This window comes from Vespa velutina, chromosome 5 (assembly GCF_912470025.1).
Source record: "Vespa velutina chromosome 5, iVesVel2.1, whole genome shotgun sequence".
Classification (NCBI taxonomy): Eukaryota; Metazoa; Arthropoda; class Insecta; order Hymenoptera; family Vespidae; genus Vespa; species Vespa velutina.
The window spans coordinates 2,684,044-2,695,208 of record NC_062192.1 but is presented as its reverse complement, the minus strand read 5'-3'; the positions used below and the strand labels follow the sequence as shown (position 1 = coordinate 2,695,208).

At 30.0% G+C, this 11,165-nt stretch overlaps 2 protein-coding genes across 2 annotated transcripts; both read right to left on the bottom strand.

Moving 5' to 3' along the window:
- Positions 1-323: 323 nt before the first annotated feature.
- On the bottom strand, positions 324-2,168 carry LOC124949185. Its single transcript, XM_047493867.1, has 5 exons — positions 2,011-2,168; positions 1,603-1,755; positions 1,249-1,404; positions 909-1,111; positions 324-529 (listed from the first exon to the last, which is right to left on the bottom strand). Exons 1-4 carry the CDS (start codon positions 2,131-2,133, stop codon positions 968-970), a joined length of 576 nt encoding a protein of 191 aa, XP_047349823.1. The 5' UTR covers positions 2,134-2,168; the 3' UTR covers positions 324-529; positions 909-967.
- A 3,037-nt stretch (positions 2,169-5,205) lies between these two features.
- LOC124949415 (myosin-2 heavy chain-like) lies at positions 5,206-10,777 on the bottom strand. The gene is made up of 7 exons (XM_047494415.1): positions 10,474-10,777; positions 9,308-10,356; positions 7,882-9,235; positions 7,608-7,670; positions 6,892-7,130; positions 6,066-6,134; positions 5,206-5,565 (listed from the first exon to the last, which is right to left on the bottom strand). The coding sequence occupies exons 1-7, from the start codon at positions 10,775-10,777 to the stop codon at positions 5,206-5,208; spliced, it is 3,438 nt and encodes a 1,145-aa protein (XP_047350371.1).
- Positions 10,778-11,165: the final 388 nt, after the last annotated feature.

Here is an 11,165-nt window from a genome sequence, read left to right as displayed (position 1 = left end):
CACACAAGGCAACTAATCCTAGATTAAAATTTTTAAATATTGAAAGTTTATATTAAAATTATTTTAAGTTCCTCACGCTTTACGATCTTTATAATGTTTTACCTAATGTACTATAGTTTAAATATTAGTTTTTTTCTATACCGTTTAACATGATTTTTTTTTCAAAAATTTGTTAACACGAGGTACTAAATTGTACCTTCGTCTTTAAAATGAAATCTTGTTGATCAAATTCGATCAAGAATTATGCCTAATCTCATTGATGACGTAAACCATTATAAAATCAGGAATGATGAACAGCCTTAAATGTTAATTATTTTCTCCCTCTCATCTCATTTTCATATATTGATTATAATTATTTATTTGACGTGCTTCGAAATTACATCGAAATGAAAGTTGAAAGAAAAAAGGAAAAGCATATCAAGAAAATCAATTAACATTCGAATCTAATTAATTATTGTAGGTATATATTTTATATAATACATCCATGTAAGTATTCGCATATCGCGGAATGAATTTTATTCTTCTATTCCTGTAATCAAATATACAATAAAATTGAAAATAAGTAAAATTTGTGTAATTTTATATTCTAGTTACATACAGATATTAGAATCATAGAAAGATTATGGGTTACATTAGTAAAGACGAATGTTATTATATTATCGCGGAAATTATTATTCAGAAATATTTTATTCAGAAATATATAGTAATATTCAGAAATAATAATCGTTATTTATTGTATTAGTATTTTTAAACATTTGATCAATATTTTAAATAAATAGTTAATGTTTATAACAAAATATCAATATGTAATATAAGTGACGCATAATCCAGACGTAATTCTGACACTTAATTGTTTATACTGATCAAAATATTCATATATACTAACTATTTTTTTTGTAAATACTTACCATCAATTGATAAAAATTCTGACGAAATATAAAGAAGTGAGAAATAATAAGAAGTTATATCAATAGAAAGTCAAATACATATCTATTACAAACAGATTAACATCTTCATATTTGAGAACAAGATTGAAATTGTATTCTCCAGATGGAAAATAATCAGGAAACTCGTTCAACGGTATAGCAAAACATTTTAGAAACACATTTGTCTGAAATATTTAAAATATCATGATTAATAAATTAATATTGATTAATAATAATTATTGGATTAATCATTTCAATTCATTAATAAACATATTAAAAATTATCGATTCAAAAGATCCAAAATAAAAAGAAATTGGTTTACCGCTGGTATTGGACATTTTAAGGACATCTTCATAGCCTTTAAAATCGGACCCATAATCATAGTATCGTTTATCATTTGGCACGAACTCATTTCTATATCAACACCAGTTGGATCAGTAGGCTCGCCATTACTCATTCCATATAAGACAATGTGTAACTAAAACATGTTAAACAATAGCATATACTAAAAAATGTAATTAAATGGAAGAGATTGTCATTGTATATATTCAAATATATGTAAGTAGCATTAATAAAAATTTTGCATACCCGCAATTATTCTATATATTTTTTTAAATTATAGATCTATTTTTTTACTATGATATTTAATAAATTTGAATAATTTTAACACTCTTACTATAGCTTCTTCAGGTATTTCCTTCACGAATTGACAGTCGATAGTTAATGTGGGTACCATGTCGCTGGTCTCGCAAGGATCCATTTTACAATTTTGAATGTATTCTTCATTCGTTTTTAAATTAATGTTATCGATTACAATCTGTAAATCGGACTGCAAACAAAAGAAATTATTTTTCATTTTTTCCTTATTTTTCGAAGAATAAACAAATTCTTTATGAAATTTTTAATAAACGTAGAATAATTATATATAATATATATATATATATATATATATATATATATATATATCTTTATTCTATTTTTCTCACTTTTATATTTATTATTTTATATACTTTTCTATATTCGTTTAAAAATTTTTTCTCGAATATTTTCGTAAATTATATTAAAACAAGACAAAAATTTTTACCTGTCCTAATACCGATCGAAGTGTACACAATCCAATTAGTAGAAGTAACATTTGCCTATCCATTATTACACTTGTCACGACTATCTCATAGCAACTACTGACATTTATGCTACCATAATCCATTATATAATCAGATATTTCATTAAAAAGGAAAAAGGACTTGACACGAAACGTTGATTCACGTTAACGCGATAGAATCTTACTCATTGTTGTTACCGGTTAATCATTAATTATTGTTCTTACTCATATACGTAACAAATCACGATATTGACACTTCTATATGAAACCCTATAATTTACAGTTATTAATTTATGAAGATCATTATTAAAAGAAACCTACAAAGGTCAAATAACGAAATTAATTGTTTTTGAAATAATAAACAACATTTGTAAAATGAATGAAAAAAAAATACAAAAGCCGTATATAATTAATACAATATCATCGAAAAAATAAATTTTATATAACACACGTTACGTGATATCTCGTAATTATATAAAAAAAAGAAAGAGAAAGAATACGAATTTTGTAGCATGTAAAACATGATTTTTCAAGTATAACGAACATTTGTTAATGTTATTATAAAAGAAAATAAAATCAAGTTCGATCCGTTCTAAACTAACGCAACTTATAACTTTATAATTCCCTTTAATAATGAACTAATGAATATAAATAAAGAATAATGAAATAATAAAGAATATTCGTTCGAGTACTGAGAACTTTTCTTTTTCACGTTATTAAAGAAAAAAACAAAAAAAAAAAAAAATATCAGATCAAATTAAAATCACCTTAATCAATTTTTAATTTCCCTTTTAATAATGAAATAATCTATATAATTTAACTAACGAATAATAAAATAATAATGAATACTCCTTCCTTTCCCTAAAGTATTTTTAATACCTTTCCTTAATATTATTAAAGATAAAGCATAGTGTCAAATCAGATCCCTTTTGATCCCCTTTTAATTAACATTAATAATAAACTAATGAATATAATATCATTAACGAATAATAAAATAATAATGAATATCTATTACTTTGACTATTACAACTAATTTTTATTTAATGTTATTAAAGTAAAAATAAAATTAAAATTAAAATTAAATTCTTTTCGAATTATTATAGAACTTAATCACTTTCTAATTTCCTTTAAATAATAAACGTACTGTTTATTTTCTTTTTGTTTCTCTCTCTCTCTCTCTCTCTCTCTCTCTCTCTCTCTCTCTCTCTCTCTCTCTCTCAATAAATGAGAAAGCGAAATTAAGCAATCGAATGTGAGCAATTGTTGATTTTTTTGTGAATGTAAGTAAAAAGAACGTTTGATCAGAGCAAAATAACGAAATCGGCCGGTTTCCTGATAGCCTTTTCCATTTAATCCTGGATCTTTCCTTGTTATCACGCTCACTGTCGTGGCGTGCCGCTGTATCGCGAAGAACGCTCGAACCGCACCGAATACCCCATCGACTGTTAACATTGGCATTCGCCCAGTGCGCTCACAAAGAGGCGCATAACGTGACCTGTTTTCATTACCCTCGACTATCCGGCTTTCGCCGCTTACAAAAGCTCGCACGAGCGAGCCTGGAACGAACGACGTAACTAGGAGTGCACCAAGTTAGTATTGTAACTTCGAAAGAGGGAGAGAAAGGAAAGAGAGAGAAATGGAGAGAGAGAGAGAGAGAGAGAGAGAGAGAGAGAAATAAAGAGCTAAGTTAAGATAATGTTATGAAAAGACGGCATTGGAGTTTGTTATAACTACAGTCATCCCGTTTGATATCCCAGTGTGTTCTTTTAAAGCTAATAGAAACGTCGAAGAATGGGATCAACTTGGTATTAGAAGATCTTTGCAAAAGTTTATCGTATTGTAAATAAGTATAAGTTACTGCGTATTAATAGTCCTTTTTTTTTTTTTACAAAACTTGATAAATTTAAGAAATGATTTTATCGTAATCTAAAAAATTATCTTAAGTAACAAGGTAATATCATTTTTTATTATAAAGAAAAAATGGAAACCGATAAAATTCATTTACGTCATCGTATACTTTTTTCTTTTACGCAAGCGAAAAAAAAAGACTGTTGCGAAAATAAAACAGATTATCTGTGAAACTGTAAAAATAGAAAAAACGTTGTATCCGCCGATGTTCGTAAAAAATGATGTTCAAGAAAAAAAAAAAAAAAAAAAAAAAAAAAATTATAAGAAGATATAAAAATAATCGTACACTGCAATTTGATAAAACTTTTTGATAAATTTAATATGTATTAATATTTGTCATATCTAAGAGAAAACTGTATTTACATATTATATATACATATTTTTTTTTTTTTATTGTATCAAAGATTATTATAAATGAATGACGATTTGTAGAGGGAATTAAAGTAGTAATAAGATTCGTATTCGTAATCGAAAATCCTCAAATAAATTTCATGAGGACTGTTTCGATTTCAAAATGATTGAAACGTCAGTTAAACGAATCCCAACAACAATACATTTAACATTTGATCCATTGGCGTATTTCGATTATATGTTTACTCTTTGTCGGTCGGCTTCCAATTGTGCAGAACAACGCACTACGAAAGCATCGTCGATGTGCCTACTACCACTCTCGTATCCAGTCTCGTTTCCGTCCACACCCAGCCACCAAAGTCCAATGCAATTGAATTAATCGCGATCGAATCTCTCGCAACCTCCTCTTCCGAAATCGAAAGCCACAATCGCATGAAGCACTAAATCGGACTTTCATGATAGGTTTTTCGTAATCTTTGCGAAACTACTTGATGAAGAAAAAGAGAGAGAGAAAGAGACAGAGAAAGAGAGAGAGAAGGAAATTGTTTTTCTAAAAATAGACATTTTATCTTCAATTCAAATAGAATGTACATATTATTCGAAACGAAAAAATTCTGTATATGTTTTATTTAAAATATTTATATTTTATTTAAAAATAATTAATCTTGTTATTAGAGTATAGAATATTAGGTAGCATTCTCTCTCTCTTTTAATTTTATTTTTAATTTAAAAAAAAAAGAAAAAGAATATTTTAAATAAAACAGACAGAATATTATTTCGGTAATGTTATATTATATATCTATATAAATACGTCAATGTAATTATTTCGAAAGATTTATGATATTTATTTGATCGAAATCATACCGGTGATTAAAATGGCACAAATATTAACAACAATACACTGAACATAAATATGTTTTAATTTTCATCCGAAGTCAGAATCCCATCGTCCATAGTAAGCTGAAGAGCCAGATTTCGCTTTCTCTCTAAATTCATTTCGTCGGATATTCGTATAAGATTCGCCTGCTCGAAACGAAGAGCCCTCTTTAATTCCTGCAGCTTCCAAGACGCCTCCATTTGTTTCTCGGTTATTTGCCTTTGCAACGCTGCAATTCTTTTGTTCAAAACATCGTAATCTTCTTGAGAAGGACTTTGTCCGGGAAAAGAACCGATAAAAACTGTATTGCAGGTTGGTGCATCGCGATCATCTCGAACCATACTTGACGTTATTAAACAAATTTTATCGTGAAGATCCGCCATTTCTGTTAGTGTTAATGACTGAAAAGAAATTTTATTTTTACTTACACTTACACTTTTCCATTAACTTTTAATTAATTAAAATTTACATTTAAAGAATGGCTTGGTATGATGAATTTGGTTATTTAATATAATCCATAGAAATAGTATGATTTATCATTACATACTTTTTATTCCTATTACATTAACTCTCTATAAATCAATTGTCTTAAATATTAAAACAATAAAACAAATATTAATATAATGTAGAAATTACATTATTACTAATATTAATATAAAATTACTATACTATACTATAACTTTTGCTTTAAAGACATTAAAAATTTCAGATATGGAATAACAATTAAATTATTAGCGATAAAATGAAGTAAAATTTCAAATATAAAGATACATCTTTAATATGTCTATAGCATATATAACATACACACATACATACATCCACACATACACACATACAGATTATAGAGAGTTAAATATTTAATAATTATTATTTTAATCTTATTTCTAATATGTATACTAACTTTTAACCAATCATCGACATCGAGCGGAGGCTTCTCTTCCTCTTCGAGCAATTCGTCTTCCATTAATTTCTAAATGATTATTACAATAAGTTTTCATTTTGCAACATTAGAAAAATAAAATTATAAAAATTTACAGTAGAGAACGACATATATATATATATATATATATATATATATATATATATCGCATAATAATAGATATTTCTCAACTGCACGTTATTATTACGGCTTGATGGCGACACATCAGCGTCAGAGAGTGCCAAGCGCTTGGATCTGCACGAACTAATTAATAACTGTAATTACACGATTTGTGTTCTGTGCTTGGTAACGTTAAACGTCATTTCGTAAACAAAGCTTCTGATACCGTGCTATAAGAATGAATATGCAAACGCGCTACCTACTAGTAGAAAATTAAAGGCTATCAAAATGACTGATTTAAAACATAAAATATTAATAAATGTGCATATATCGAATTCCTCAAAATTAAAATTGTTAAGTACACATGATGAAATTTCTTTATTCTTTTTTTTTCTTTTTTTCTCTATCTCAAGGTCATACGCAAAAAATAAACATTCCATTGCTACAGTACATATTTTAAAAGATTTGATGTTCAAATATTAAATAAAGTATTTGTTTGATATATTGAAACCTTCGCGAATACGAACAGAAGAACAATAACTGCAATTAATTTAGAGACTTCTTTTCCAATATCAAACTTTTGATTACAAAATATCGATAAACATTTAAATGAGTATTTACATTTCTTGAGTGAATAATTACGACAGAGGGAAAAATTATGAATTATATTTATCGACGTTTCACTAACCTCTTCCAAAACTTCATCCTCTCTCGTAGGTTTTCGTAAATCATCCAATCCCTGTATTTCGATTTCAGCACGATAAATATTATTGGAGAGTTCATGGGAAATCGGAATTAATCCATCGAAAGGTGGAATTAATCTTCGAACGAAATCATCGTCCTCTTCTTCGAAGAACGAAACCATTTTCGGTTTTTCTTCCATTTTTCCAAGTAAAAACATAATGTAATCCCTCAAACGATTCACACCTACTCGAATAAATCGATTTATAAGAACAAATAATTGATTTTATTGTTGATTTTTATCGTTAAATCGTTATTTAACAAAATAATGGAACATTTGGAAACATTTTCAATGAATTTATGTTTTTCTTTTGATTCCCAAGAGAAAAATAGATATGGGAAATAGATAAGTAACTTTACTATCAATTAAGAATATGAATTTTAAGTCGGAATTAAATTTGATTCAATTACAGTAATTGAAATTCGAACTCGAAATCGTGACTTTAGAACATTCTCTCGAAAACTGCTACAGATCGACATTATTTCCTGGAAGTTGTATTTGTGCATCTGTCGTTTCTAACTTCGCAAAGCCACAGACTTATTCAGAAGCATCAAACTCGTCGCCAATTAAAAGTTTCGAATACTTCGTGATCATTATCGTTCGGCTCGTTAAAATTCTTACATACTAGGAAAATATCTATTTGAACTTTGAACGTCTCTTACCGTTGTTCTGCTGTTCTATTTTTTCCTTCAACGCCTTGATTGGCATTATAAAATCACTATCATCTAAAATCATCGATTTATCTTTTATTAAATTAAACAATGAAATTAAATAATATCAATCGATGCTATTACTTTACTTAATTCTTACATCGAAATGTTCAAAATTTATTGAAGATCGAGAGAAGAAGACAAAGAGAGAGAGAGAAAGAGAGAGAGGGGAAAGAAGGAACTTTAAATAACTTTAGCAATAAACCTGGTATAGATAAGAACTGACCTTTTTTTCTTAGAGTATCTAACTCTAACTTCGACTTCAATGTCAATTGATCTATCTCTCTTTTCGAAGCATCTAAATCATCCGCCATCTTTTTCTTCAATTGAAGATTAATCGTATCCAATGCTTTAAGATCTTCACGTGTCTTACTAATATCATTCTTTAATCTATCGTTGTCCGATCTTAATTGTTCCGTATCCTTTTGACATTGATCTAATTTTTTCTCCAGCTCAGCAACGAGACCTCGTAGAGTTTCTATTTCCTTCAACGCAGCATCCTTCATCTTGTTACACTCTGCAAGATCTTTCTTCAATTTTTCATTGTCCAATTTCAAATCTGCTTCTTTTTGAAGTTTATTTTCGAGCAGCTTAATCTCATCGGCTGCACGGGCTTTCAATGTATCCGCTTCAGCTTGCAATTTTCCCGTTTCGGCACGCAGTTTGGCCAATTCTTCCTTCAATGCAGTCAATTCTTCCTTGCAAGCGAGAGAATCTTTTATTGCAGATTCTTTAGCATTTTTTTCGTTTTCCAATTGTCCTTCGAGTTTATTGATCTGCGATCTTAGATCTTTCAACTCATCGAGAAAACTAACTTTCTCTTTTTCCATCTCCAATATCTTCTTTTCTATATTCCGCAGTTTACTTTCCGTGTCTAATAAAATTTGTTTACCTGATTCCAATTCACTCTTCAACTTTTCATTCTCTTCTTTTAACCTTTTTAACTCTGTCATTATTTCATCGTTTTCTTTCCGACAAGAAGATAAGTCTGTTTTCAGTTTATCAATGTTCGATCTTTCCTCAGCTAACTCGGACTTCAGTTTATCGATCTCGATCTTTTGCCCATCTCCGTGACCTCGAAGTTTACCGTAATCTTCCTCTAGCTTCTGTTGGCCGGTCTTTAGGTTGTCGTTCTCGTTTTGCAACCTCGCCAAATCCGCTCCTAACTTGGCTGCTTCTCCCGAGAATTTCTCCTTTTCGGCCTTCAATCTCTCAACTTCCCCTTTCATCGAAGTATTCTCAGTTCTCAATGTTGATATCTCAGCCTTTTGCTGTTCTATTTCAGCTTCGGCCGACGTCAACCGTTTCATAGTATCTGCGAGCGAAATTTTCAGATCTTTGTTCTCATCTCTAAGTTTCAATAATTCGGCCTTCAATGCCGTTAATTCATCCTTCAAACTGTTATTCTCCTCCCTTGTGTTATTGAGATCCTTTAAGCACTCTTCCTTCGATGATTCATCGAGTTCATGAGACTTCTTTAGATGATCCAGGTTGGACAGTATGTCTTCATTGTATTTCTGAAGTTTCGAATTTTCCTCCTCCAATTCAAAAACTCGTTGTTCCAATAATTTTTTAGCTACCTAAAACATAACCAAGTTGCATATATTCACATTTTCTTTGATATAAATTAATGGAACGAAGAGAATCATTACCTGACATTCGACCAAGTCTTTCATCGCTTTCTCTAAATTCCCTTTCAACTTTCCAACATTTAAATTGATTTTACAATTCTCCGTTTCCCAGTGATCAATTTCTTCTTCCAATTTAATAATCTTTGCCTCGAAATCGGCTATTCGAGCCTTTAACGTTTCGTTTTCTTTATTCAAATCCCAATTGGCGTTCTTCAATTTTGACATGTCATCATCAAACTTCAAAAGCGTCTTCTTCAGCTCTTCCTTCTCTTCTTTGAGAGCTTCGTTTTCTTCCTTCAATTTGTCGATCTTATCGAGCAAATTCTTTAACTCGTTCTTCAATGCCATCAATTCTTTCTCAATGTTACTTCTCGCCAATTTCTCAGCGTTTAACTCATCCAACGTTTCGTTCAGCTTTGCCTTTAACATCTCTGATTCTTTTCTGATAGTCTCATTAGCAGACCTCAAATTTTCTAGTTCGGGCTTAAGCCGACTATTCTCGTCATTTTGCATTTTCAGCCGTTCATTTTCATCTTTAAGTTTATCCAACTCCTCTATCATTTTATCAAGAGCGTCCTTCATTGCTATACTCTCGTTCTTTATCCTCTCAGCATCCGCCTTTGCTCGTTCACTCTCTTCCTTCGATGCATTATTTATAGACTCCAACTCGTTTATCCTACCTCTCAAACTATTATTTTCCTCTTTACATTTATTCAACGCCTCGAGTGCGCCATCGAGCTCTTCTATTTTTCTCTTGAGTGACTCGTTTTCTGCTATTAATTTATCGTTCTTTTCGCCAAGTTTCGCGAGTTCCTCGGTTAATGTTGCATTTTCCTTTTCAGCCTTCTCCTTCTGAGCCCTCGCTGAATCAAGTTCACTTTCAAAACGTTTAATTTCTTCCTCAACTTTCTCTTTCCTCTCTTTCTCCCTTTGTAATTCTTCCGATTGATTGGCGAGATTTAAATTTTCGTTTCGTAAGTTTCCCATCTCTATTTCGATTGCATTGAGTTTATTACTAAGATCATTTTTCAATTTTTCTTCATCGGCAAGTAGCTTCTTCAAATTGTCCCCTTCGAGTTTCATATTATTTAACTCCGAAATTAAATTATCTTTTTCATCGTTCAAATTATTTAAGATATTTTTTAATGAAGTCAATTCATTTTCCAAATCTTTAATTTTCTTCGAACACTCCTCGTTAAGTGCCCGTTGCTCTTCTACATCTTGTGTCATGCCTCGAAGCCGTACAAGTTCATTCTCTAAATCAGAGATATCCTTCTTCAGGTTCGTTTCCTCCGACAATTTTGCATTCATTTTTTCCTGCATATCAGCCAACTTCGCAATGCAATCCTTTTCTGATTTTGTCTTCAATTCGAGGATCTTGATAATCTCGTCATTTCTTTCTCCAACGATCTCACGTGTTTTCACTAATTCATCCAAAAGTTCATCTCTCTCAACTGTGATACTGTACAGTTGAGGCTTAACTTCCTCCATTTCTCTTTGAACCTTATTCAAATCTATAAGAATGAAACGAGATAAAACACATCACGATAATGTTAAAACTTTGTCCATAACAAAGAATTAATTATTATCATTCGTACCGTTCAAATCAATCATCGATTGTCGAAGTTCACGAATGAGACTGGATATCTGAAGAAATAACATGAAATTCATTATAATCAATCTTATTAAATATACAAGATATATTTTACGAGATAAGAAATAAAACAAAAATAAAAGAGAAACCCAAAAAAAAAAAAAAAAAAGAAAAAAAAAGAAGAAAAATTAAAACTACACCAGGAGATTAATAATGTATAATCGGAGATCTAGTTAAACGATTGGAAGATAACAAAGTCTTACTTTTTCGTCTTTTCTTTGAAGT

Coding starts and splice junctions, on each gene's coding strand:
- LOC124949185 (XM_047493867.1), bottom strand. CDS start 2,133: ATGGATTATGGTAGCATAAATGTCAGTAGTTGCTATGAGATAGTCGTG. Junction 1,756..2,010: donor TTCGATCGGTATTAGGACAG/GTAAAAATTTTT, acceptor TTTTGTTTGCAG/TCCGATTTACAGATTGTAAT. Junction 1,112..1,248: donor TAAAATGTCCAATACCAGCG/GTAAACCAATTT, acceptor TAAATATTTCAG/ACAAATGTGTTTCTAAAATG.
- LOC124949415 (XM_047494415.1), bottom strand. CDS start 10,777: ATGGAGGAAGTTAAGCCTCAACTGTACAGTATCACAGTTGAGAGAGAT. Junction 7,671..7,881: donor AGATACTCTAAGAAAAAAAG/GTCAGTTCTTAT, acceptor CGATGATTTTAG/ATGATAGTGATTTTATAATG. Junction 5,566..6,065: donor ATGTCGATGATTGGTTAAAA/GTTAGTATACAT, acceptor ATTTCTTTTCAG/TCATTAACACTAACAGAAAT.